At 49.3% G+C, this 27,510-nt stretch overlaps 1 protein-coding gene across 1 annotated transcript in view; it reads right to left on the bottom strand.

Moving 5' to 3' along the window:
* Positions 1-4,365: 4,365 nt before the first annotated feature.
* The window catches only part of LOC144168458 (amine oxidase [flavin-containing] B-like), a 39,136-nt gene continuing 15,991 nt past the window's right edge, over positions 4,366-27,510 (bottom strand). The window contains exons 4-16 of the mRNA XM_077697439.1: positions 22,887-23,027; positions 18,886-18,996; positions 15,954-16,045; positions 15,702-15,843; positions 15,436-15,496; positions 14,483-14,571; positions 13,703-13,862; positions 12,299-12,395; positions 11,582-11,693; positions 10,625-10,722; positions 8,663-8,774; positions 7,578-7,640; positions 4,366-7,395 (exon numbers count right to left, since the gene is read on the bottom strand). Coding sequence (XP_077553565.1) covers positions 7,228-7,395; positions 7,578-7,640; positions 8,663-8,774; positions 10,625-10,722; positions 11,582-11,693; positions 12,299-12,395; positions 13,703-13,862; positions 14,483-14,571; positions 15,436-15,496; positions 15,702-15,843; positions 15,954-16,045; positions 18,886-18,996; positions 22,887-23,027 — 1,446 coding nt within the window. The 3' untranslated portion in view covers positions 4,366-7,227. The remainder of the gene's footprint in view (positions 7,396-7,577; positions 7,641-8,662; positions 8,775-10,624; positions 10,723-11,581; positions 11,694-12,298; positions 12,396-13,702; positions 13,863-14,482; positions 14,572-15,435; positions 15,497-15,701; positions 15,844-15,953; positions 16,046-18,885; positions 18,997-22,886; positions 23,028-27,510) is intronic.

A 27,510-nucleotide genomic window follows, 5' to 3' on the forward strand; every position in this document is an offset into this window, starting at 1 on the left:
CTTTCGTTTTTTGTTGTACCATCGAAACGTTTCCGTGTTCATTTCCTTCTTTTGTATTGGAATGTGTTCATCTCCCCCAGGAAATTGCTCTCTGAAATTCCCACCAGTGTATCTCCTCGACTGTTGCGATTGTCTATTCCGAAGTTTGCCCCTGATCTTTCTTCCATTTGCTTCTTGCCGACCTTTGCGTTAAAGTCTCCCATCACAATCGTGAACTACGTTGTTGTCTTCTTCATTGTTGATTCGACGTCCTCGCAGAAGCTGTCTATGGCTTCGTCAACAAGGCTGGTTGTTGGCGCATAGGCCTGTACAATTAGGGTGACAGAGTGGATACCGAGAGATGGGTCGATCTAGAAGAATGCGAAGGCCATTAAGCCGATGGAGGGATGAAATAAAGAAACTCGGAGGTAAACTATGGACTATAGCAGCGCAAAACAGGAGCGGTTGGAGGTCAGTGGGAGTGGCCTTTGTCCTTCAGTGGACCTAAGTACAGTGCCTAGAATGTACTGGCTAGTGTGCCGACCGCGGCCTTCCCGGAGGCACCGCGAGCGATGAATGCCGCCGGCCGCCGCTTGGAGCGCTGTCAGGCGGGTGGGTGCCTTTCGGTGGGGGCGGGCCGCGCCGCGCAGCCTTCGCAACGCCGGCAAGAGGGCTGGTGCGTTTTTGCTTTTGTTCAGCCATAATCTCTTTTGTCGAGAAGTTTATTGAGGAGGGTATGGTTCATCTATTCCGGACAGCAGCTATTATGACGGTAGCTGACTGCAAGTTTCATGGCTTGCTTTGAGCCGATCGGCTAGGGGTGGCATATTCAGCCGTTGTTGCTGGCCAGAAAACTTTTATAAAGTTGAGCACAACTTCAAGTTTCGAACACACATGTTGATTTATTCATACATTCATGTGAACAACGCAGAAAACAGATCGCACAACACTTGTTGCCTTTTTCAGCAAACGCAGGCACATGACTAGAATTACACAAAGAGTAGAGCACGCAGTCTATCAACATTTACTGGCAGCGGCGCATTTTAAGAAACTTTTGCCGTCGCCTTTTACCCTCGCGCTCATTGTTGAGGCCCTCAACAAAAAACCGAAACCTTAACAGAACATAAAACCTTACAACGGTAGATAAAACTTCCTTTTCGTGCTTTGGGCAGCCAAGTTGAGGAAACATGTCTGCAGCTGACTGGAAAATTCAAGCAAACTCGTCTCATGGAGCTTGTTCTTGCTAAAAAACGTGGTAAATGCATCTTCCATGGCCTTTACAGCAGTTGACAAGTTCTGGCTAGGATACACGAGGCCCCCGTTGTCGAAATGGCTAGTAAAGTACGAAGCAGTGTCGGCACTTGCTTCAGCTTTGCTTACACAAAGGCAGCCTGCACACTGTGGACAACAGTTCTTTGCAATTATCTTTCTTGCCACATAGCCTGTAGTGCAGTAGATCAAAGCACTGTTGCTCTTTTTCTCTGTGTACGACGCATGGTCACCGCTAGACACAAGAGCTTGAACTACATCATCAGCTTCACCGACATTCCCGTGGTCAAGCAGGTCATCCATTTTGTCTAAAAGGGACGTTCTCGTCATTTCACGGAGCTCATTTGGACTCAGCAGTGCCTTGATCACGTCCGGGGCACAGTTTCCTCCTCTAGGTGTTTTCGCTAGGTTGTAGAATGCAAGTAGATCGACCGTGGTCAGGAACTGCGAAACTGTCGGGTGGTCATTACTCCCTGATGACTGTCTAATGACTCCAAACAGGTTTTCCAGTTTATCCTGGCTCAATCTGGATGTTAAAAGATACCTGAAGCCAAAAGTCGACGTCAGATAGGACAACAAGCCCAGTGTGCTCGTGATGGTAACCCTTAGACCAATTAACAGCCGTGTTTTCTGCCAGAAAACCACCAGCTTCCGCAATTTCTTTTATTTTTTTTCCCCTTATATGCTGCTCCCATTCCTGCAGGTACTCTAGGAATCCTTCCAGAAACCGCACGTTTGGGCTACCTGGCTTCAGCGCCGTCTGGCTTGTCCGCGATGTCATCACACGAATCAGGCGATTCATTTCTTTCACGAAATCCTCTTTTGGCTGCACGGTCTCATATGAGGATCGAATGTGTTCTCTATAAATGAACAGTGCTTTGATGACCTGGTCACTGAACAGTTGAAACGCGAGGTCCACTTTCATTTTGTCAAAGCTGTTGGGCTCGAGGTGTGCGTTTGTAATTTTTGGCATTGCTTTCAGTGTTACATTTTCCCGATCTTTTTTGAAGGCCGCTTGTAGAATACCACTGTGGACATCTCCAGCTGGTGTCAGGTACCCTTTTTCAACGAATCCATTTCTCACATTCTTGAGTAGGAGGGGAAAATCTGACAAAAAATAGAGTTGCCTCTTGGAGACCGCTGGGTGCTCGGTACTGCTCCGAACGTGGCTTGCAGAACCTTGAGAAAAGTAAACTTGGTATCAGTTACTTCATCACATTTAAACATTGGAAACGTTACAGAGATACCCAATTTTAGTTTCATGTCTTTTACTCCGTAACAATGCATATAACCTCAGAAGAGTTGAAACTTCAGCTTGTTAGGTTATAACTCTGCAAAAAAGGCGCAAGTGTTTGCCTCCTTTTCGTTCCGTCCCGTCTGTTGCGCTGCCGCTTTCGTACGAATGCATAAGACATTGGTTTACATAATAACTGGCTTACATAATAACTTACATAATAACTTACATAATAACTGGCAAAATAACTGGCTTTAACATACGATTTGTGTATGCTTGTCGCTAACAGTAAAGCCCTCCTTAAGGAGCTTAGATGATGATGATAATGATGATTATGTAATTTCCCGTTCGCCGGTCTATGTGCAGGCTACGGGTGATTCGTTCGTCCGTAGAGAAGGTGATTAGGCGGACACGCGCTCGTGAGCGTGATCATGAGTGCGCTCGTGAGTGGCGCGCGGTCCCCGAAGTTCGTCAGGCGGAAGTGGAGGCCAACACTGGGTGTTTACTATCAAGATTTGCGTGTTTTAGGTTTTCCTTTAGGAAAGAGACTAATAAGTTTTCTTATCAGCTATAAAGTACAGTCGAACACGATTTGAAGGTTATCGCGCCAGCATCGAGCGGCCACGCGTGCCACCAACCAACGGTTTCGTTTCGGAACCATGAAAATCAAGATTTCGCACTCTTCTCTCCCTTGTTGGCTGTTCCATATGCTACAACAATGGCCCGCACAACTGACTTGCCACCCTTTGGGTTTCAAGCTTTTCATTAGTTGTTATCAAATACAGACTTGGCGGCCTTTTATCTACGCCGACAATAACGAAACTGGCATGGAAAATTGGCTAAAGCTGGTGGTCTGTCTGCTTCATTTAAAGAGTAGCTTTCCCGCGATAACCTTCGAATCCCAGTGGACTGTTCGTACGGCACATTCGTATATCATGGCGGTAAAGCTAGCAAACGTGAGTCTTCGTCCTTAAGTAATCGCCATTTTGTTATTTTTTCTGCTAGTAACCTGAATAGCAAACTTACGCTTAGCGGAATACCTTATTCCACTGCTGTTGAATGTTGAGCTTGTTGCACGTTTCTGAAATTTCATTCTATTTTTAGCCGTTAAATCGAACAGACATGGCTCCAGTAAAATTCCGGTTAAGCAAATACAGAATACTGATTCTAACTAAGAGGCAGGTCAAGGAAACAATGGAATAGTGCCAAAAAGACAAAGCTCCGCAATAAAGAGAATTGTCCAGTTTTGTTGATGTGGCGGAAATACAAGATGGGTAGAGCAATGCTTTTCATACAGCAGAAATTATGGAAGTGCAATAGTCAATGAAATGCGATGTCGGTAGAAAAATAAACATATAAAGGATTGATAGTTGACTGAACAAAATACAGTGACAGGCTCTGTCATGTTATTATACTTTGTACCAGTGTAAAGACAAGGAATGACACGCTAAAGTCCAGACTTTTTCCTGCTGTTCCGCCATTTCCTGGCCGTGCTGTTCCGCCAGCGAAACAGCGGGACTGCCTCGATCGGCTCGCGGCAGGTTCCCGGCACTGCTCGGTGTATCCGGCGCGAAATGCATCCGGTCTGTCTATTGTATATGTAGACATGTACAGCATCTGGAGCGGGCACAGGGATCAGACGTTGACGTAGCCCTTGTTTTCAGCTTTATATGAGCAGGAATGTCTTTAAAACTGCAGGTTTCGCGCCTGCAGGCGACTTCAGGGGGTTCTTCAGGCTACTTAAACCACACCCCAGCCTGGCACGAAACATTTCGGGGGGGGGGGGGGAGGGGGGGGCACGGGCCCGGTGTGCAACCCCCCCCCCCCCCCGGCTGCGCCCCTGGCTGAGATGTATGCTTTCGATAAACAGCCATGCCTCGACGGAATCGCTTGCCAATTAAGTTCAGTTCAGTTCAGTTCAGTTTATTCACCAAAAGGAATCTAGATGAATATACATGGATTTCTGGGCTAAAAGTTGTATAAACAACTTGACTAGGGCCCAGGTGATTCCTCGCGCGGCATACAAGACATTGCATATAGTAAAAAAAAATTAGGAACAAGTTCAATGTTTTTTTCGAAGATGTGTAGGATATAAACAATAACAATAAAAATTGCAGTAGATATCACAAAACATAGCATATAACAAGAAGGATACTGAATGAAACATTAGCAAAGAGCACTGTTTGTGAGCAAAGAGTAAACTGTATTTAATTTGCCAGCTGTGTAGCTTAGAAAATGAAATATATTAAGGGGACAAACAGATGTACGTAACTTAGTACAATGCAGCAGTGACGGATAATTGTTTGAATAAGTAAACGTATAAGCGGAGAAAATACAGAGAGAGAGCGGGTTTTAACTCCAACATAACAAACAACTACTAAAAATATAAGCGCAGACACTGGTAAAAGAACTGAAACAGGAAAAAAAACGCCAGAAATAATTCAAGTCTCATCAATTAGTATAAAGTCTACAAAATATCGATGGGTTTCCTTAAATGAAAAATGTTGTACTGCTTTAAATCTGTTAAGAATATCAGGAAGGTTATGCCGAAGAGATTGTAGCTTGTAGTCTGTACGAAAGCGGGGTATGTGCCTAGTGTCAGTGTTGCGCGTGTTTACTACGTTTGTTGTATGTGTTAGCAGTGCTGTAGACGATAAAAAGTTTTTTGATGGGACGGATCAAAAATAAAAGGAGCGTACGATGCGGAAATGATACATATGCTGAAAAGCTATAATATTATAGGTGTTAAATATACCGGCTGTTGGTAATAAATAATGCACACCTGAAAAGAGTCGCATGATTTTTTTTTGCAATATTTGAATTTTTGTTATATTTGTTTTTGTCGTGGTTGCCCAGACTAGGCTGCAGTAATTGAGGTGTGATTCAAATAATGCAAAGTAGAGTTTCAATTTTACTTTTGAGGGTAGAAGTAACCGGGTGCGGGCCAAAGCTCCTGTTGCTGAAGAAAGTTTTTTACAAATGTTACTGATGTGAGTATCCCAGCTGAGGCATGCTGAAAAGGTGACACCAATAATTTTGATTTCATTTACTATTTCAATTGTACCGCTTGAATATTTAAAGATATGGTTGAGTTTCACTGGTTTGTGTTTTGCTCTAAATATAACAACCTTTGCTTTTGCTGGGTTTATATTTATTCTGTTGGATTGGGACCATGAGTGCAACCTTTCAAGAATACCGTTACATTTCATTATTAAATTATCTTCACATTTACCAGATATCAGTAAAGTACAGGCATACATGAAAAATTTTGCTTCCGAGTCAATTTTTACGATATCATTAATGAACATATTGAAAAGGAGGGGTCCCAGTACACTTCCCTGCGGTACACCCATTGTTGTGGGCAAAAAGGATGAAATGTTATCATCAATACAAACGCATTGGTGCCTGTTGGCTAGGTAAGACTGGAGTAGCGATAACGGAGTTCCACGTATACCATTAGGCATCAGTTTGTGTATTAGTATATAATGATTAAGACAATCAAAAGCCTTCGTGAAATCTATAAAAAGACCGAGAGTGTAATGCTTGTTTTCAATATTTTGCAAAATGTTTTCTTTGATTGTCAAGAGAGCTTTCTCAGTTGATTTGTTTTTTCGGAAACCAAATTGTGCATTAGATAAAATGTTGCCTCTGTCAAGGAAACTTGTCATACGGGATAGCAGCAACTTTTCTATTGCTTTAGAAAACACCGAAATCACTGATATAGGTCGCTAATTTGATCTGTTAGTTTTATCCCCACTTTTATGTATCGCCGAAACCCTACTGCAGCTGCTACCCTATAACCTTACAATCTCAGCTGCTCTTCACAACCTCCTCGCCGATAGGACACAGCGCCATTCATATAGGACACAGCGCCATCCTTTTTTAACATGAAATTGTTTTATTTCCGGATGCACAAAAAATTTCACTGACGTCATATGCGTCACGGAAATGACGCCAGTACAACGTAGCAAGCGTACTGTCAAGAGTGCACCCCTGCACACAGGGTCTTCTTGCGGGGAAGCAACCTTTAGTACCAAAGAGTACTAGATTAGATTAGAATGCTGGTGGACGAAAAGCAGAGAGGGGAATATTGCTTAGGACAGTTATCACCTGTAACAGAAAAAAAAGTATTTTGTGCTCAATAACCTTTTTGTGCCTGCCCTAAGCAGCGCTAGTAATAAATCGAGTATAAAACATAGGTATTAGTCCTTTTTGGTAAGATGACATGTAATCACCCCGCTACAAAGGGGAAACCAATAGCAATCATCATCATCATCATCATCAGTACCTCCATACTTAGGGTTGTTCGTTTTCGGGTCTTATATTTTAACACGAAGGTGTTTTATGCCGGGATACACCAAGATTTCACTGATATATCTGTCACGGAAATGACGCCAGTACACATGTGCCGAAGCGATCCACCAGCAGGACTTCGCTCGCCAAGCACACCCACCAGACAGCCTCCGACCCGCAAATCATGCTTAGATGCTAATTTCGCTACACATTTCACTTTCGTATTTTACCGATTCCTATGACAGAGGAATCAATTTTTTTATTCATACATGCCTAAACGCCGTTCACACAACCACAGGATGTTTGAGAGCCTCAGGGGAAGCGCACTCAGTGTAAATGTATTCTGTAGGCGTTAAGAAACAGCTAAGCCTTGGGTCAAAAGGACCGCATCGTGCGGATTGACAGTGATGGCCTGATGCAGGCCAATTCACAGCCGATTCATCAGGCCAGCATCATGGCCTGCTGCAGGCAAGACCACCGGCAGTGGCCGCCCTCCAGATGCCGTAGGCAGCGGCACCGGCCATGGCGCATACGCCGGCTGTGCCGACAGCGGCGACGAGCAGCACGTGCGGCGGGTGCCGCTCCAGGAAAACCAGCTCGAATGGTTCCGCCCTGGCTTCCTGCATCGCGGAGCCAAAAGTGTAGATCCACTTAGCTCACTCACCTCTCAGCGACAACAGGTCGATGTTTAGAAAAGGTTTAAAAAAAAAACATTGCATGGCCTCTTAATTAAGCAAGCGTACCTCACGCGACAACTGCTCGAAAATTCCCAACGAGAACGGGGACAACTAAGTGGACCCACCTTGAACTCCGGTTCCTCGACCCAGATTTCGTCCTTTCGCAGCAGGTTCATCGCGTGTAGAATCTTGCGCGCAGAAAGAAGAGAAGATAAGACAGCCGAGCGGAATTACAAGGTAACAAACAGCATGGGCGATCAAAGACGGAAAGATGCATGCAAGGCAGTAGGTGGATTGAGCAATGTCAGTAGTGCCTGAGGTATGAGTGAGCTCTGGGAAAAGATATGTATGGGAAATGGGAAGGTGCTCGAAGGAAAAACAAGTGAACGTCAATTGTCAGTAAAACCGACCTCGACGGGCACTCTGGCAGTGCACTGGGCATAGTGACCATGTGACCGACAATGATCAAAAGATTCGCAGTTAAAACTGACTTAGCCTTTTGCCATGTATTCTCTATCCAAAATCAAGGGGAAGAAAGTCAGTGCCCCGTCTATGCGCCTGGCAGATAGTTTTATTCTCTAATCTATTCGCCAGAAAGATTATATTAATTGAGCTTCTTTGTTTCCACACATCCATTTGAGAGCGGTTTTCGCCTTGTCTACTTTCTTGAGTCTATTTATTTGGTGTTTGTCATGTAGCACACGTGACTAGGAGTGCCATACGAATAAAATACTGCGTAGTACCTTCAGGCAACCACACCAACGACAGGAAATGCTTCATGCTTACACATGCAGTTTCGCCTTTCCGTAGATTCAAAAATGGGCGCGCACTTTTGGAAGTGTTCTTCGATTACCCCAAAGCAGCCCAGTTTGTGTTTAATAAAATTCTTTCAAATGTTCACTAGATGCATCCTACTCTATACGCCTTTAATCGGTACAAAATTGTAAAGAATTTTCTTTTACCGATGTTTTTACTCGGTTTAACATAAAATGGTTATTCGAGCTCTGGTGTGCCCTCGCACCTTCAACAATTTATTCAGTCCATCCGCTCCGAAATGACACCGTAGAGGCTCTGACGTCACAGTTAATTAAGCTTTCGGCAGGTTTCACCTCACGGGTGGCGTAAGTGTCCCGACCTTGGCTAATGTGGATGCCCGAACGGAGAAGCGTAAGTCTGCGAACGCACCGAGGCTGCACCGGAGTGCACTCACCTCCCTCGCTGCTCGTTCTCCGGCTTGCACCGCGCCGTTCATGTATCCCGGCCACGACGTGGCCGTCTCGGTGCCCGCAAAGTACACCCGGCCGAACGGCTCCCGGATCGTCCTGCACCGTAGAAGGGGAGGACATGGTGCGGTTCGGAAAGGCCTCGAACAGAGCGCATTACGTCTGCACCGGCTCACCATTTTACACTGAAGATGCTTATGCTACTACCTGCGTAATGGTTAGTGTCCGCCGTGAACAAGTAGTGCATTCCGGCAAAGCCAACTCTACACCTGGTTGTAGGGCACGAATCTTATAATAGAAAAATTATGAGCCATTCCACTCTGTGAAGCTGGATGACCAGCGAAGCTGAGCTGACACAGACACAGAATTTTGAACACAGTTACGAACTTTCGACCGATGTCGTGCTGGAACTAGCCGTTACTCTACGTCATTCCTCTACGTTGTTCAGCAGGTTCGAACTTCTTCACTCCCCTCCCATCACATTCTGCACCGCATCTACCGGCGTCCTGGTCATCCTTCCTGTCCCACCTGTTATTCCTACCCGTCCATCCCTCATTCTAATCGGGAATGCACCCCACCATCTCTTGCCCCATCCCTCGCCTCCATCACCTCCCGGGGGCTCTGGTTGTCTCCACCGCCGACAGTGAACATCCACGCTGCCCAGGAAGCTCTCTATGAACATGTGCACCGGATCCGCACGAACATTCTTCAGCACTACATGGACCCGGTGAATTAAAGACTGTAATCAGAACCCTGGACCTAGGTTCTGTGGGAAATTCTCTCTCTCTCTCTCTCTCTCTCTCTCTCTCTCTCTCTCTCTCTCTCTCTCTCTCTCTCTCTCTCTCTCTCTCTCTCTCTCTCTCTCTCTCTCTCTCTCTCTCTCTCTCACTCTCTCTACGTTGTCGGTACGTGGGCTTGCCTCTAAAGGATTCCCCCAGTAAGAACGCCCGTGCTGCCTTGAAAGAAGTAAAACAGTCGACAGTAACGGAAAGTATTACAGAGTAGGTTGACAATTATAATGATCATTGAACTTCCGGAAGAGGCAGAGGGAGCAGAGCAAGCGAACGCTGAACAATCGCATCGGCATGCAATCACTGGCTTTTTCGATATCAATTTAGTAATTTCCCTCAGATAAACGTCTTACGGGCGATTTGTCGCCGAAAACGGTGCGACGGTGACGGGAGGCCGAGCTCTACGTTTCCATTCCGTCAACGCGACGGGACCACGCCCCGTAGTAAACCAGCCAATCAGAAAACAAATTTTTACGACTAAATTTAGCGAAAAGTGAGCCCACGTAAAAATCTAAGCCATTTTCTTTACTTTTCAGACTAAGCACGCTCAATTCTAGGCTAAACTGATCACTGGGCAGACGACCCTGTACTATGACGGAGAGCTCCAGTACGAACGCTACTCCGCTACGTCTCCGTCGCGGTTTTTTGACGTGACGGTGCCGTGACGCAGAAGGTGACGGCTGTGTGAATGAGGGCTTACGGAGTACCCGGACAAAGAACCAATAAGAGGCTTTTACTGCGGTATGTACGTGATAATATTACTCGCGTCCTTGTGCTCGCCTGCGGCGTAAGACGATTTCATGGGACACTGAACAGAGCCCAACAAGCCTTCACATGCATATAAAAGGTCGTTGTACCAATACTAAAGCAACTTTTCTTTCTCTTTGTTTCTTTGCTATCATGCGCTATATTGTTAAACAATAACGTTTAACTGAGAGTAACGAAGCTGTACGGCGTTATTTTAGCCATGGAATGTTTTACTGCTTTTCATTCCACTTTTATGCAGAAGTGGAAGGACGTACGATACCGCCTTTAATTGCCTACAAAAGAATCCCCGTGTCGTATGTCTTCCCGGCAGCAAGCCTATTTTGTACTGGGGAAAACAGAACGAGACGGAAACACGAGCAGTGCCAAGCTCGGGATTGCCACCCTGCTTACCTGCCGTACTTGCTGATGACTCCCGTGGGAAACGTAGACACGTAACAGCCGCCCGAGTACTGCTCTTCGAGCCAGTTTTTCTCTTCGAAGTGCACCGGCTGGATAACATGCGCGCACAATTTACTGGGGGCTGCAAAATACTGGTTCCACATTTAATATATTTCCGAGTACCATAATTCATGCCTATGGTAACAGCGCAAACAGCACGACACAAGAAGAGAAGAGGGCACGAACACTGCGCTGAAGTTAGCGCTGAATAACTGACTAAAGGAGTTGTTAGCGCCGTGTTTGTGCCCTCTTGTTTGCGCTGTTACTTGGCATAACGTACCAACTCGCCCAATCGTCCGTTTTAGAACCATAATTCAACACTCTTCTACCTGCCATAGCACTCTGTGCTGCGTTGCTGCCGTTTATATTTCAAAACATGCACCGACAAGTATGCGATGAGACAGTTGGAGCAGAAAGGAAAACCGGTTCTTCGTATTCGGTGCAGAGTCAAAGCACCTACGCATGCGCACAACCAGGTTTCGGGGATGTGTGTACACCGCCTGCACCAGCCGGCTTTACCGTACACCGCACGGTTCTACCGCCTGCTTCAGTCAAAGACGGCAACACGACAATGGCAGGTACAATTTGTTTCACACAAGGTACACGGACCGGCGTTAATCTCAAGCTGTACAATGAAAGAAGGCAGCAAAAGCGGATTCCGTGCAGGGCTTGCTCCTGTGTGGGCTTCGCATTGTCCCTATAGGAATAGCGAGTTATCCCTAAAGACGACTTCCGAACCCTATAGCATTGAGTGCTCTCCATGTCACGGTAAGTAGTGTACACCAAGCGCTGCGGAAGTGCGCAGGGACAATAAATGGAGGAGTGAACTCTGGGGAATATCTGACAATTGTTTGTCACTGGACAGCCGTCACGATACATCGTTCTCATAAACGCTCTAGGTACTCTTACGTGGAAAGCTGCTTCGTGCTCGAATACCCTTGCCAGGTCTGCTGCAATAACCTTCTGTCGGATGTGCTTGGGAAGTTCTTGTAGTTTCAAGGCGTTGTCCCCGATCGCGAACCTGCTCGCGGTTGAAAGAAAATGCGCCACGGCAAGGAATTAGCAAGGCGACACTGCAGGAAACACAAGTGGTCGTTAAAGAATTTCAGACTGCATGGAGACTGGAAACTGCAAGGAAACGCGCGGGTTCGATAAGCAAACGCAACGGGTCGTGTGTATGCACGAGGTAACGCAATGGACAATGCAACCGTTCCCTGATTAAGTATCGAGAAGGTTCGGATAAGGTGTCGAGGATGGCGTGACAGCCGTGCTATATATACCGCAAGAGATTTCGGGAATACTGTGCGGACTCTCCTTATAGCAACCATTCGTCTCCTTATAATTTATGCCATGTTGACCGCAACTTGGAAATATGTGAAACTGAAGTGATGTTACGGAAGCGGTTTGTTGAGAAACTGCATCCGTGTTGGTTCTAACAGTCCATTCCGAGGATATACTTCTAAGAGCGCATTTAGGTAGTCGGTCCGCTAAAGCGCCCTGCACGTAAACGGAGCGCGTGTCTACTGTCAAAGCTTTGGACTGCACTTAGGGATGGCGAGTACTAGTTATAGCGGTGTTGCATTTGTCGAGCACGCACGACATCACCAAGATAAAGTTTGTCCTTACACCGTGAGTGCAGCCAGCGAAAAGCCCGGTCGGCAGTCGTCCGTGGTGTTGTTGAAGGCCAGTTCTTGATCGCAACAGTTCACAACTCCGTTGTACCCTGTCGCGCGCAGCATAAGAACTCGTTGTAGCATTTGGCCACGTCTTGCAGTAAAAGGGCGCGCAGCCTGTGGCCGTTATTGCTATCATTTGCAACAACACAGACCATTTCCACGTTTTCAGCTTCGAAACGATTATGTGAACAGGATCGGTGCTGACAATCGAACATTTCTTTATACGTTTTATTTTAGAGTACAGCTCTTAAGCGGCCGCTCCTGTGGTTTCGCGGCGTCCCTCGCCGTGGACCCTCGATGTAACCGAGAGAACGAGGAGGACACCGAAGAGAGAGCGAGGAAGAAAGCGGAGAAAGAGGGTATGGCGCAAGTTTGAGGAGGAAAGTGCCGCGAGTGCCGCTGGAGACGTGCGCCGAGGCGGCGACCCGCTACGAAATGGGGCCAGAGCTAAACGAGCTTAGGGTGCGTGGATGCGCGCGCACCGAATCCAGGCACCCTGAACGACCTGTCCGAGCTAAGGCCCCGAAAATTACTTTAGGGGCCTTAGTCCGAGCAGAGGCTCAGCGCCACCATCGACAGAATACAGAAGTGCGCGCCGCCGAAGCAGCAGCTGTGCGCTATCGTCGAGAAGCTCTCTGATGTTCGCGCCGCCGACGCAGAGGCTTACAGCCGCTGCCCATACATATATTTCTGTCTGAAATTCTTTGCCTCAACATATTTACAAAGTCGGAACAGCTAGACAGCTGCGCTCAAATTTTTCATTAGGGAGTATCGTAATCGTCACCCACTGGATTATCCCCAAGCGTTTGCTACTTTAGAAGACGCTGAAAAACGCCCGCGCGTCAGACTTTTGCCGCACGCAAGAGACCAACAAGTGGTCCAGATTTTTCCGAAGCCGAATGGCGTACCTCATAGCCATAGCCCTCATAGCGTTGGCGCGTAAAATCCCAGTTTGTCCATTTACGAACGCTCACCACTGCCCACAGTTTACAGCGTCACGTGCGGTATACGTCACAGGGCTGTTGTTTTCGTCAACGTCACTCCGCTAGCCTTGTGGCGACAGAGGGTGTTCAAAACGTCCACACAGTCCTTTACCTTCTGTGTTCGATGGAAACGCTAAACACACAGATAAGGCTTGATTGGTGACAGTTCCTTACAATACAGTAAGTGGCCCGTCGGCCGCCCACTAGACGGCTACACTGTTTGGTCGGTTGCGCTGAGAATCCTGGTCACTCGAAGGGCATAGCGTTGACAAAACATTCGAAACGCCGCTTGCGTGGATTCCCTTGAAATGAAATTTCGTGCAAAACAATGAGGTATGAGGTCCATCCCCACAAAGTGAGAGAGGCTACACCTTTCTCCCTCCAGAAGGGCTTGGTGTAGTAGATGGTCATCTTGAAGGCCGACCCGACGGGCGTCTGTTGGATGAGCTGGTTGCGTAGCGGGGACAGCGGAGGCTCGTAGTGAATTTTCAGCTGCAGCGGCAGCGGGATGGCCATGATCACGTGCTTAGCCTGAAGGGGGGGGGGGGGGGTTAAATCATTGGCCTTGGTCTCAGGAGGTCCGGGCTCAAACGAGCTCAACAGTTAGGGTGAACACGGGAGCGCGCATCATTCCGTGCGCGGGAGCCGTTCCGGGTAACTTCGCATGCGCATCACATATCCTCGTTGCAAACGAACTGCGCATGCTTGCGAAGTTACCCGGAACTCCGACAGGCGGCTCCCGCGCACGGAGTAACACGCGCTCCCGTGTTCACCCTAAATGTGATCAAGATAGTACATCTCAGCTCTTTTATACTACACATTAACCTGGCTCCGTATCAAGTGGTGAAGTGAAGGTGCCATCTCGTACACAAACCCCAGTGGGCTAAAGAAGAAGCACTTATAACGGTAGTATTTGTTTTCTCCCACCTACTTTCCCCCTTTCCTCCATATTCGCTGGTGTACTAGTGCGAGCGTTTGGGTCCACGAAACGTTCCTACAGTTCCTAGCATTAAGCTCTAGTATGTTGTAACCGAACGTCATCATTGTCTTTTGGCTCCTCACTGAAGAGAAGAGAATAAGGTAGATGATAGTCTCGTATAAAACGCACAGAACATTCAGAAATTTATTGTCCGAGTATTGTACCTTCTTACCTGGAACTCCCTGCCATCGAGCGTGGCCACGACCACTCCCCTCTCGTCTTGCTGGAGGTCGCACACTTGCGCATCGAACTCGACCTTGCCTGTAACCAGCCATAGGTACGATGGGAGGGGGCACCCGCAAAGCGCCTTCCCGCCGGACACATTCCCGGCGACTTGTGGGGAAAGGAGCTCGGAACAGATTCACACTCCTAATCGGCGCAGTCCTAGTCGTTCTCTCTTGTCTTTTTTTTTTGCGCTGGTTTTTCCTATATCATGTACCAACACGCCCCGTATGTCCACGTTATTCCCAGTCCTGTTCCCCATTAATTGATCAGCACAATGTTTTGCCAAGCTTTATGTGTAAGCCAGGTAAAGCAGCGGCAAATCGGCAACTGCGCTTGCGTGCAAACATATGCGTGGGTGTGCACTATCCCTACATGAAAGGGAAGGTAAAAGTCTCACGGTGACTTTGTCGCTGTGGCTATGTAAATGATTAGCGGAAAGCCCATTGGGAATAAAGAGCAATGACTGTTTTTCTGCACCTTGAGAAATAGTGAACAGGGAAACGTTAACCATATGTTCGGGAAATGCTGGCGGGAAAATCGGGTGGTATAGGGCGAGCTAATAGACAGGTAATCGCTATAATATCTTACAAACATACAATGAATATCGAATTTCCAAACCTTAGTACCGCATTTCAAATCAAGCGTGAAATATTTCATTCGTGCTTCGATTGCACTTATCGCGATTCCTACGCGTTTTTTCATCCTCCTGAAAATAGTCTGCTATGCAAAAACGAAGTTGTTGTTTTTGTAATATCATCATGTCAACAGCGGGTGCTACGCGGGGTCTGATAAATGCCCAATACAAGCATTACAGCCGCTATCTTTCTTGCACGAGGTGAAACCAAACGAGGCATAGAGAATTCCGCGCTCAAATTGCTCTGTCAGATTATATGAACGTACCTTCAAGTAGCCGCAGGAGCTTTTCGCAAATGGTCATAGAGCCGTTCTCGAATTTCCTCTCCTGCACACATTGAGCGCAATCAACCTTCACTCAGCACACATCCCACAGATGCCTCCCCCGTGTGTGTCAGTCAGGGAAGGATGCCTCGATGCCAGTGCCGCCGTACGGCGGATACGCGCGTGAGTCGAGGCACCCTAAGTCAGAGGACATGCATGCGCCATCTCGCGTGCGCCTCCCGCGGGTGTGCAAGCGGAGCGCACATTACCTGGGCGCCGTTGTCCGTGTTGCACATCCTGTGCATGCCTCCGCAGCACTTGGTGTACCACAGCGCCCACAGCAAGGACACCTGGCTGGGTTCACTGGCCAGGTTGTCCTGCGCCAAAGCGCTCAGGTAGTCCCGGCAGCTCCTGCATCAAAGGGATCCCCAAATAGGGTGCCAACTATACAGGCCCCGCACGCGTTGGTATATACACGCCTTCGTGCGTGCGTGTGCGTGTGGTTACGTCTGCTAACGTACTTTGTCCAGGACTCGTTCTCATAAAAGCTCTGCAGTGTCATGGCGTCCCATTCGTCAGCGTGAGGGCAGTTCCACGGATCGACGGCAGGAATCTGCGAGCAAGCATCCACGCAAGCCCAATACGTTCCCCGAACTTTCTGCATATGTATATTATAACGTTGAAGCTGTGGGGTACTTTTACGTTCACCTTCCGCGACTCAGTGTTGCGTGTACAGTATAACCCCGATTATACGACTTTCTCGGGACCGTTAGAAAGCGTCGTAAAATCCGGGCGCTGCAAAATCCGAACAACTAGCTACAATTACGCCTGTTAATAGTTTCGCGCAACGAATTTTCAGAAAACTTCAACGTAAACTACAAACTAATGCTTTGAAGGGCTCGGAAACCCTAATCACTGAAAAAAAGTAAATGCGAAAAGAATAATGCAGTGCAGCGCAATGACGCTGTATTAAAACAAACCTTGTAGCGCAGTCCACTGCCGCCATCCCCGCCCGGCTGTGCGAACAATGGCACACGCGATCACGACAAACAGATGTGGAAGCCTAAGCCTGTCATCGTAACCTCGTTGGCGATTCACTTCTGAGTGGCAGAAATGAACACCTGCACCCTGCCCCTGCACTGAACGCCGCGCAACAAGAGGAGGCGCCAGCGAGGAGAGCAGGAAATCGATTGTGCAGATGAGCGGGCGGCTGCTGAAGGGAAGAGAAACTAAAGATGAGACGGAGAAGAAAGCAGTGGCGTAGAGAATCGGCTGAGCGGGGTCATGGTCCGGAGAACAGGCCAGGGGCATTTCATTTCGTCCGTCTGCCGGTGGCCCGCTTGGCGTGGGTTGTCGGATAACGCGGTGTTACGAATCGGCCAGCGCCGCTGGTCTGTCCCGCATCACTCCTCGACTGTGCGGCGAAGCCCCTGCGTGCGCCTTCGAAAACAGGCACAACCATGTCGGTGGCGAGTTGCGACAAGCCGCGTCAGACGCTTTGCCCTCGGCACATTTCAAAACTTCGGCGGCTGGCGGCGAGGCTCGTCTCTACGCTCTTCAAGGACACAGAGGCCCCGTCGATCGCAACGGAGTCCTCCTCTCCCCTCTCTCGGACTCAACGTGCGCGGAGGCTACCGACGACTAACGAACACTGGAAAGAGTGTTGTGTGTGTCTGTGACGTTCGTGGCGTGTTCCCGCTTGTTGCGTTTGACCGTTATCGCTTTTGGGTATAAATAGAGCTGCCCAAGCGTTGTAACTCATTCCTGTTAGAGCAGAGAATCGATGTTGTCGCTCTGCTCGAGTCCTGTATTGTAACCTCGCCCGTCGGGGCATTGTTCTTTGGCTTCGGCTCACCTCTCGCTATGAAGTAAACAGTTACGTTAGCCTACGGCTTCTGGACTTCTTCACGGCTGCAACAGCGGCTGGCCGCTCGCATCATATACGCTACCACTCGTATGTCGGAGGCCACGGAGCTCGGATCGGGTGCCCCCACTCGGTCGCAACAGCGGTTAAGGCATGAAATCGTGTCGGATAATTGAGGTTTTCAATGCATTGTTTCTACGGCGATTTTGCCGGGACTAGAATAGTCCGTCGTGAAATCCGGGTTGTCGTAAACCCCGGGAAATATAACCGGGGTTCCACTGTAGTTGCCATCGAAATGTCGGGGCATGGCCCGTTGTAATGTGGTGGCATGCCGTGTTGGTACCAAACTTCAGTGAAGTCCTGTACCACATGGTATGGGATTGTAAGGGCGTTAAGGAACTCCCGGAGACCCTGACATCAGCACCGGAGCAGTGGGAGGCCGTGCTGACCAGCGCGGATCTGGATAACCGCCGTGGCGTGGTGACTAGGGCAGTTCGTTCTGCGGCAGGCCATGGCATCCAGAACTATAGGGTTGCCAACCACCGCGGATGATCACCTCAAAACCCTCGCACATCATCGCCTAGCTCCCATCTGGGACAAAAAAGAATTTAAACTACTATCGCTGGAGAGAAACAAGTTTATTAAGAGCATTGATCAGAAGATCACGTGTAGTGGTTCCCTGTTCACGGCAGTCCATGTGCCGTCTTGACCGCGGCTGCCGTCTAGACGAGGATGAGCTGGTCCGGGAGGGATTGGCTAGACAGCAGCATCTCCTACTGCTCTTGAGGGTGGGGGAAGGGAATAGTAGCGGGGGAAGTCCTGGGTAACTTTACGCCCTGCGATAATGTGCCTGATTGGAGGTTTGAAACAAGTGTTATGAAATACTGAAACATCAGAAACCTATTTATGTCCACTGAGGTATGAAGGTCTCCCCCACTGACTTCGAAATGCTCCTATTATCGTGCGCAATCTCAATCAACTCTGTTGCACCACACACACACACATTCACTGTGTGTGTGCATACATTTTTTGGCGAAGTTTACAGTTAACCGTGCGTGAAATTAACTAGCCGTGTCCGTCTTTTCAAGTTGGCTTGGATTAAATCAACCCACCTCTGATTAAGTGCCAAACCAGTTTTGCTCAAACCCCATGCAGTCTTCCCTCGTGAGAACCTGCCTGCCCGTGATGTCAGGGACAATTGTCATCTGGTCCCTCACGGTAACGCGTAGTGTTTTTATTAAGCGATCACTTAATAAACGCACTACGTGCTAACGTGTGGGACCAGATTATGAGGACGAAGACAATGTAGATATCGTCGCGAGAAGACGCTTCGCATCCTGCCAATGGTGAACATATTTATATTTATTTATTTACAATACTGCCAGTCTCTACTCAGACCATAGCAGGTGGGGACAATGTACAGATTTATACAAAGAACACTCATCACGCCAAATATTCAACAATTCATTTGAATTTGAATTTTCGCGAAAACAAGTTACATTTTTTTAGCCTAGCGGGTTGTCGCTCGTGACCCGCGCCTTCTGAGGCTCTGTGTAATCGCGCACAACGTGCGAGGGCAGTTCGCATACCTGCTCCATCATCTTTTTCATCTTGTGCATGACGTAGTTGATGTCGAACCAGGCCAACGGGTCGCTCAGGCCGAAGTGCGCCCACGAGCCCTGGTATGGGTACGGTTTACCCTGCACGTTGGAGGGAAATGGCGGGGTATATATGCACAACGCCGTCTGATGTTGTATGCTGTGTACAACCACAACGAGGACTAGAAAGTGGTAAAGAAAGGGTATGTGAGCCATCTTGGTACGTGAGACATCTTTGGAAACAATAAACTAACAACTTACGTCGTCATATAGCTCGCCGGGCTTGGCTTCACGGTGAAATGGTTTGGGTTTTCTGAATTAAATGAGCAATCCCGAGTATTTTCCTTCTCGCCGAAGGTGCATGGAACCAACGACTTCTTTTTTTCTCATTTTTCAACCAATATTAAACTAACCACACAACTTTAGCTTTTTATTAAATCCGTGTCTATTGCGTTGATCACCTTAGGTAAAAGTTTTGCGCATTTTGTATTTTGTTTCCTTGTCTTCTCCACTTATTGCTACCAAAGAAGAATGCCTTCTGTGCTTATCCGGGAAAGCGTTCATGGGTTGCTATGGTGGAAGGAATCGCTATGCGTGTGATATCGCACGTAGTTACACATGTATATAGCTGTTCACACGCTTACATTTTTATTTACTTTTTTCGCTGCTGCCTCAGTTGGTTGGTTCTAGTGAGGGGGGGGGGGGTTGATCGTAATGTTGCTTGTCCTCGCTTTCCTATTCCCGCAGCTGTGTGTGCATCTGTAGTAAAGTAAGTCAAACAATAAACTAACACCTTGCTCAACAAAGCCGGGACGAGCATACTGAAACCATCTGGACAAGGCCTTAACATGTATGCAAGCATAGGATAGCAAAACAAGCAATGTTCACAGGTTGCGCATTTTTCTAACTATGTATGTGATATTGTGAAAAGACAGTTTAAACAAGAAAATGTCTGTCGGAACACCTGTTTGCCGGGCATATCTCTTTTTTGGCTTTTCAGGTAATATCTTGCCTTTATTTTCGGTCAATATTTTTGTGTTCTCCTATGTGCCTCTGCTTTTCGCGCTCGTTTTAAGATTTGTGATTGAATTTGGCAGTAAGCTTCTTTTTCGAATGTATGTTTCCGTGCCTTCGCGCAGAGTATACCTTTGCTTTTCTCATTCAACGTAGGCGTCTTTCACGAGCCGAATCTACACATTGGCTATGAGGCGCGCCAGAGTAGAGGGCTAAGCAATATTTTGAACTACCCGGGAACCTTTGAAGCACGCCGAAATCTCGACACACATGTGTTTTCGGTTCTCGCCTCCATCAGAAAAAAATCCCGGGCCATTTCTACTAATGGAGGACCGAACCATGCAGTGTATAGGTGAATTCTTGTCGCCTTGGCGTTTTTGCCCACGGAGATGAAACCGTTTCGAGGTAGAGGTATACAGCTTTGCCGTACGTCACGTGTATTTGAAGCACTAGCGTTCTAGCGCGAGGCATTGGAAAGCGAGTGTCCCGGCGTATTCTTTTTGTATGCATTTTTCCCACAGAGATGAAACGTTCTAGCGCGAGGCGTTGGAAAACGAGTGTCCTCGTGTGTTCTTTTAGTACGGGTTACGTTCTATAGCGTGAAGCGTTGGAAAGGAGGGTCCTGGTGTTTTAGTACCATGACTACATGATATTACGACGACATGAGACTACGACGACGTGAGACGCCAACAGCTCGAGAGGGGCTTCGCCCCTAAAAGCGGCCGCAGCGGCCCGGGTTGAACCCGCGTCCTTGAGCTCAGCAGCACAACGCCTTGGCCACTGAGCCACCGCAACGGGTGCTCTTCTTGCCTTCCTGCGTTCCTCTGAGTGTTGCTCGATGGAGGTTCTGTGCATCCACGCGGACGTCTCGGGGATATTTATGGATTGTAAGGGTTGTCCAGTGCGCTCTGTAAACGTGTACCACTCACGAGTGACAAGGAAGACGGTTCAGTTTGTTAAGAGCAACAGTCGTATAGAATTTTGTACTTGATCTAAAGCTGTGTGGAAGTAGGCGTTTCACATCTGTCTGCAATTGGTATGCGGAGTCGGTAGCCGTGGCAGTGTTATAATGACCGGCATTTCGGGAAGTGCCCAAATAGGCAGTAAAATTATGCTGACTCGCTTGGATCATGGAAAAATAAATTTTGTTCTGCCGGAAGTTTCATTTTAAAGTGACCACGTAAGGGAGGCTTTCGCTGTTAAACAGTAACGTAACGGTATAACGATCATTCAATAAATATTTGGCCACCCATCCGCTCGCTTCTCTGGAAATGCCGCCGAAAGACGGGACTATTCCGCCGCCCCTACCACGTGACTGCCTCACATTTCTCTACCACCCACCTCTGACGCTCCTGCCCTCGCGTTTCGCCACTCTCGTTATAAACGGAATGGAGGTTCGCTGAATGCAGGTTAATTTTCCCGGGTCCGCACTGTGGCCTGCCAACTGTTGAGAGTGTTCTGGTTGGACGTGGGGTGCGTCTCCAGCTAGAGGCTGCAGCGCGAGCCCTTTTTAGAATTTCTCGGTTAAAATAATGTTTTTAACGCGTTTGTTGTTCGATAGCACAAAAAGCATGCATGACTAATTTGAACTAATAAAACACAGAGAGACAGACAGACAGACAGACAGACAGACAGACAGAGAGACAGACAGACAGACAGACAGACAGACAGACAGACAGACAGACAGACAGACAGACAGACAGACAGACAAGACACCAGATTTCCGCTTTTAAGTAGCCGAAGGAAGCTTCATTGGTTGATTGTGGGGTTTAACGCTCCGACGCAACGCAGGCGATGGGAGGGCTCCAGGTTAATTTCGACCACCTGGGGATCTTTAACGTGCGCCGAGATTTCGTGCACACGGGCGTTTTTACTTTTCGCCTCGTTCAGAAAAGCGGCCACCGCGGCCGGGAATCGAACTCGGGTTCTCGTGCTCAGCAGCACAATTGACTCCTCAGCCACTGAGCCACCGCGGCGGGTAACACCCCAAACCTGAGTCACTCCCATAGAGCGACTAGGTCATCCGAAGATGTTACAAGAAAAACTGCCAGACAACTTTAGACGTGTTTGACGCATGTCTGCAAACGTGCTGCTGTTGAAAGACGAAACCACTTGAGTAGTCTTAAATGCGACATTACGCATTTCATAGCGAAAAAGCACAACTGGCGTGTGTAAGTAAACAACAGGTCGTTAGCACCCCCCAAAAAAATGCAGCAGGAATGACGGCTGCGGGAAAGCTCCAGCCTAACAATTGACGCATGTCTCAGCATTTCTCACCAAGAGCATGTCTCACCAAGAAAGGCTATCAGCTTTAAAAATGCGCGAGTTGCATGGCGTTAAACTAGCAATCCAGGAGTCTCGATCTCGATAGGTTTACGCCTTCTTTGGGTTGTTTGAATGTGCATTTAAAGAAGAACCATGCAGAGGCGGTAGCAACTGGGGTGTGCCTTTACGGAAGTGTGGCGTACCGTAGAAACATAAAACTAGGCGGCAAGCGTGCAGGGTGTGACTTTAGCCCCCCACATCTGGTGGCGCCGCTTTCATCTAAGGGTATAACTAAGGATGGCGGTAAGTGCAAGAGGAAGGAAAGGTTAGTGGGAAAGATACCGGTGTGCGGTCAGCCTAGTCGTGTAGTGTGTGCCCTGGGTATGTGACATCGGTGCTGCTGTAACGCTAATTTCAAATAATATAAATCCTAGCTCAACAGCTATCGCAGTTCGATATCTTCATACTAGTTTGGTCAGAAGTGTGCAACGGGCAGCCATGTAATTTAGCTCCCGCCAGGCGAACGGGACTCGGCGCTCGCTATCGACTTCCAAGCACCGAGTGTGAGTTCACTTAGTTTTCATTTGCGTGCACTTAGATAGGCTAAGTTTCTGTTGCGCATGCATTGCACTTTAGGGAGCTTACTACTAGTGACAAGGAAGGCAGGAACAAAGTGTTGTTGGTCTCTAGTACTGCTCGGCGAGCGTGAGTACCTCTCCAAAGTGGATATACTTCAGGCCGCCATCGAAAATCCTGTAGGTTTCCGCTCCGAGCTCGTGAGCCAGGCGCAAGATGTAGTTCTGCGTAGGGCCCACGTACGAGCCGCCGAGGTCCACCCAACCAACCGTGTCGTTCTGTGGGGGGCGAACACAAGACAAAGGAATAAATAGGAAAATGACATGTGTTGCGCATTGTTGCACAGCACATGACGTTGAAGTCGCGAAGGTGGGTTGGTAAAATATATAATTGTTGGTTCGAGAAGACCCGCTTTTCTTTCCCTCTCCGGACGATGTACACAGCTGGTGGATAAGTATTCCTCTTAACTAAAACCATTTCACTGGCAACAGCAACAGCAACACCCACCATTTCCTGCTGGTAAATGAAACTTATTCTGAAGAAAAGTACCGCTGCGCTGACCATTGAGTTGGGCTACTGTGCCCGTGAGTTACCGTAAAGGTTCCCAGCGACAACTGGGAGTTCTTTCGGAGACCGTAAAGAAAATATAAACTAGTTGTGGTTCTATACGGGCACAGAAGAGAATAGGAGAGTTTATTATTTTCATTAGCGTGGCTGCTTTCAGTGTGCTCCCTTTCATTCCGGCGCACACAAACGGGGCCTAACCGACGATCCACAGGTGTTGCGCCCATTTAAAGGCCAACTCTACTGAAATTTCGCCTGGGACAAATTTATTTCTGTATATACAGTACATACCACCAAACCAATTAATGCATGACTGGTTGCTCCAGGAAAGGCGTTTTAATCAGTTAGAAGCGTTTAACATATCTCTGTAGCAGACGACGCAAGCCCCGGATACATGGTCTCGACGAGAAATGGTCGATTTGAGTCGACTGGCGGGTTCAGCTACCTTGACCCCTGCCGCGTTTATATAAACCCCGTTCAAAGAATCGAGGTGTGGGGAGCGGAGGGGTTCCAGGAAAAGGAGATACCGTATTTTCTCGATTCTAACGCGCACATTCTTTCGCTAAAACGTAGCCTTAATATTGGTGTGCGCGTTACAATTGGGCCCAAGCAGAAATAGGCTTTAAAGCGGCCAGCAGCATTCCCATACGGAACGGACACAAAGTCCCCGCCAAATCCAACTATATCAAATAAAAACAATCCGTCAACACCACGTGAGTGAATTTCGGAGCACTAATTCCTCAATGGCATGCCGCATACCTTGGTCAGCTGTATCACAATTTTTTGTGCTGCTGCAAACAGCCCGTAACGCCTAGAATTATGAATATCAAGGCACATGAAATCGCAAACAGCTTCAATGTTCCCCGCTTTTACATTATTTCCAGCAGAAGCTGGATAAGCAATTTATGAAGCACAATTCATTTTTGACTTCCACAGCTACATACGCCAAATAAAATTTCCTTCTTCCAGCTACGTGGTGTGGTGTCTTTTTCATCTGCGTGGTAGAGTCAGTGTGGTGGTGATGGCAAAACGTTTATTGCGCCAAAGGGAAGGGGTAGAAGGGCGTGGTTAGCCTCCTAACTCCAGGAGGCCTCTTGTCCGGCCTGCCTCTATAGTTCATACCACAAGCTATAGGTGCAGCACTGTGGAGGCTACATTGTTGTCAACAGTGGGCCCACTGAGGGCGCCTAAGTCGCCGCGGAGGGGGTCCTGAAAGGACATTCCCTTCTCCCCTCTCGGCAAGTGGAACCGCAAGGCCCCGGCGCCTTTTGTCGCTTCCTTCGTGGTGAGTTAGGCGCCCTGAGGGGGCGGGCTGTTGACAACAATGTAGCCTCCACAGTGCTGCACCTAGCTTATGGAATGAACTATAGTGCGCGCCGCACCAGGGCGACCTGGTGCTCCGGTGCGGAGCTGGTCAGCTCGGACTACCACTGCTCAGGGGAAGAGGAGGGGTGGGGATGTGGGTGTTGGGGCCTGGAGAAGACGAGGTGGTAGGTGTTGAGAGGGATGTGACAATGTGGGCAGTCGGGTGGAAAGAGAGAAGGGGAAATGTGGTATAGGATGATGTGGTTAAAGTAGGTTTCGGTCTGTAGTCGGCGGAGGATGTAGGCCTGTTGGGCGGTGAGGGGGGCGGGTATCGCCGGCGGGAGTTAGTGTGGTGGGAGAGGATGGAGTTGTACGTGGGGACAGGGCTGCTGGGTCGGGAGGAGGGGCAGTTGCTTGGCCGAGGCGAGGCGAGGGAAGTTCCCGGGTAATGAGTGCGCGGGCTGCGGCGTGGGCCGCCTCATTCCCTTACAGGCCGGAATGGCTGGGGGTCCAGACAATGGAGCCGTCAATGTCTTCGGGGAGGCGTTGAAGGAGGTGAATGGCTGCTGGCGGGGCGAGGCCGGCTTGATAGAGGCGGCAGGCTTGCTGCGAGTCGGTGATTATGGTCAGGTAGGGTTGGTGGCAGTGGATCAGGGCAGCATAGGTGATGGCGAGGGACTCGGCGGTGAGCGTGGGGATGTGGCGGTAGGAGGCCGCGGTGGGGAGGCGGCCCTCGTTGGTGAGGACTGCGATGGTGGTGCTGTGGTGGGTGGAGGACTGGGCTATGTCGGTATAGCAGGTGTTGGGACCCGTGCCGTAGCGTTTTTCAAGGAATCGGACGCGGGCGTTGCGGCGGCCTTGGTTGTAGAAGGGGTGCATATGCTTGGGGCCGGGAGGGACGTGGATGCGTTGACGGATGGAGAGGGGAATACGTTAGGGCGCGTGTGGGGTGGCAGGGGCCGTGCGTCCGATGACCTGAAGTACCCGTGGACCAGCCGGTGTGAGGGAGAGTCGGTGCAGGTGGGAAGTGCGTTGGGCTTCCAAGATTTCTGTGAGGGTGTTGTGGAGGCCAAGCTGGAGGAGGCGTGTGTTGGAGGTGTAGGTAGGGAGGCCTAAGGCTGCTTTGTAGGTCTTGTGGATCAGAGCGTCCAGCTTGTTAGCTTCCTGTATCTTAAGGTTGACAAAAGGGCAGCTGTGAGGTGACTGATGAGTCAGTGTCAAATTATTTTTTTACCCACTTACGCACTCGTTGCAATTGGGGGCACGTTAGAACCGCGCAGATACGGTATTCTGCTCCTCGTGGCCCGCCGACTCAGCCCGACGAACGAATCAACCTACCCCTGCCTCCGGGTCAACTGGACTCGCCACGACGGCTCTCTGACCCAACCCGTTCGCTTATTCATGAGGGGGTTGAGTCCAAAAAACCTGTTTAGTTGCCTAAACTTGCCCTCGTCGGGTCAATGTAAACGTGGCTGAAGATCATGCTGGCGGATTGCGCAAACAGCCATGTAGCGGAAAAGACATGGCGGTCGTCCGGGAGCTTGGTCCTCATGCCAGCCAAGAGAGCCCGTCGAGCTCCGCCGGGCGCTTCTCCAATGGCTGTCGCGCTCGCAAAGCGGTTGCGCACAGGGTTCCGAACGGCCGGCCACCCGCTCGTCGGCTGCAACGTCACTTCAGCCATGCCAATTTCGGTTTCAAAATCACCGATTTTTACTGGTCATCAGCATCATGCATGCGCGTATTTCAGCTGTCATATTTGAATCTTGCAGTCTGTTTAGGCAAACTATGCGCACATAGGGATTTCAAGAGGTCGAGAGAGAGAGAGACTCAACTTTTACTGAGCTCTTAAAGAACGTGTATGCCGCTTTCACGGATTAGTCCCTCCGCGTTACCAAAACGTGGAGCTTTCTTAGACTTACTATAACAGCGCGCTTCTTCCGCGTAACCATAGCGACGGCGTTGGTCAAGTGATTGGCTCCGCGATACCACGATCGGGAAGGAGTGTGCCTATGCTTTCCTTTTTCGCCTACCTCTTCCCTCTTCCGCCATTTTCTCTGCCCCCAGTGTACTCCCCAAGCTTCCACCTCTTTCTTCGTTTTCCTTGTCGCACTCTTCGCTATCCCCGTACTTTAACCATCCGCTGTGCTCTGCGTTCAGTCGGTTACGCTGACATCTCTGTGACAAGTCTGTGGCGCCCCCCAAACCTGATATTCGTTGGCCGCTAAGTTCAGTGGCTCCACCAGGCTCGGTGGGCAACATTGTGGGTGGCCGGAGAATAAACACCGGCGAGCACGGCTGCTCGCGGTCAGTCACCCTCACCACCAGCACGCTGCAATGTCGTCTCTCGGCTGGAGGGTACCCCTACCCTCCCATGTTCACGAACGCGGGGTTAAATCGTGACACTGGCGACGAGGGAAGAAGCCCGCGGAGCGGCCGAAGCCACCGAGAACGCCGCCACCGATAACGCCGAGACACCGCCCCCTCAAGCCAGCCGCCATTACGCCATGCCGCTGTACGGGAGGCTCGAGCCGTTCGAGGGTGAAGGGTCTGCCTGGCCGGTCTACGAGGAACAAGTCGGCGTGTTTTTCCGGGCGAACGACACACCCGAGGCAAAACAGCGCGACATCTTCCTGGCCAGCTGCGGGACCCGCGTCTTCGCTCTCCTGCTCGATCTGCTCAAGCCGGCCACGCCGCATGACAAGTCGCTGGGTGAGCTGCTCACGACGATACGCTCGCACTACAGCCCGGCTCCGTCGACGTTAATGGAGCGCTTCCGCTTCAACAACCGGAGCCGCCGAGACGGAGAGACGCTCGGGAAGTTCGTCGCAGCGCTGCGAGGGTTGGCGAGCGGCTGCGCCTTCGGGGAGCAGCTCTACTCGCTGCTCCGGGACC

The sequence above is a fragment of the Haemaphysalis longicornis genome, unplaced genomic scaffold (genome assembly GCF_048455015.1).
Source record: "Haemaphysalis longicornis isolate Haplotype H1 unplaced genomic scaffold, Haemaphysalis longicornis Haplotype H1 scaffold_2, whole genome shotgun sequence".
In the NCBI taxonomy this organism is placed as follows: domain Eukaryota; kingdom Metazoa; phylum Arthropoda; class Arachnida; order Ixodida; family Ixodidae; genus Haemaphysalis; species Haemaphysalis longicornis.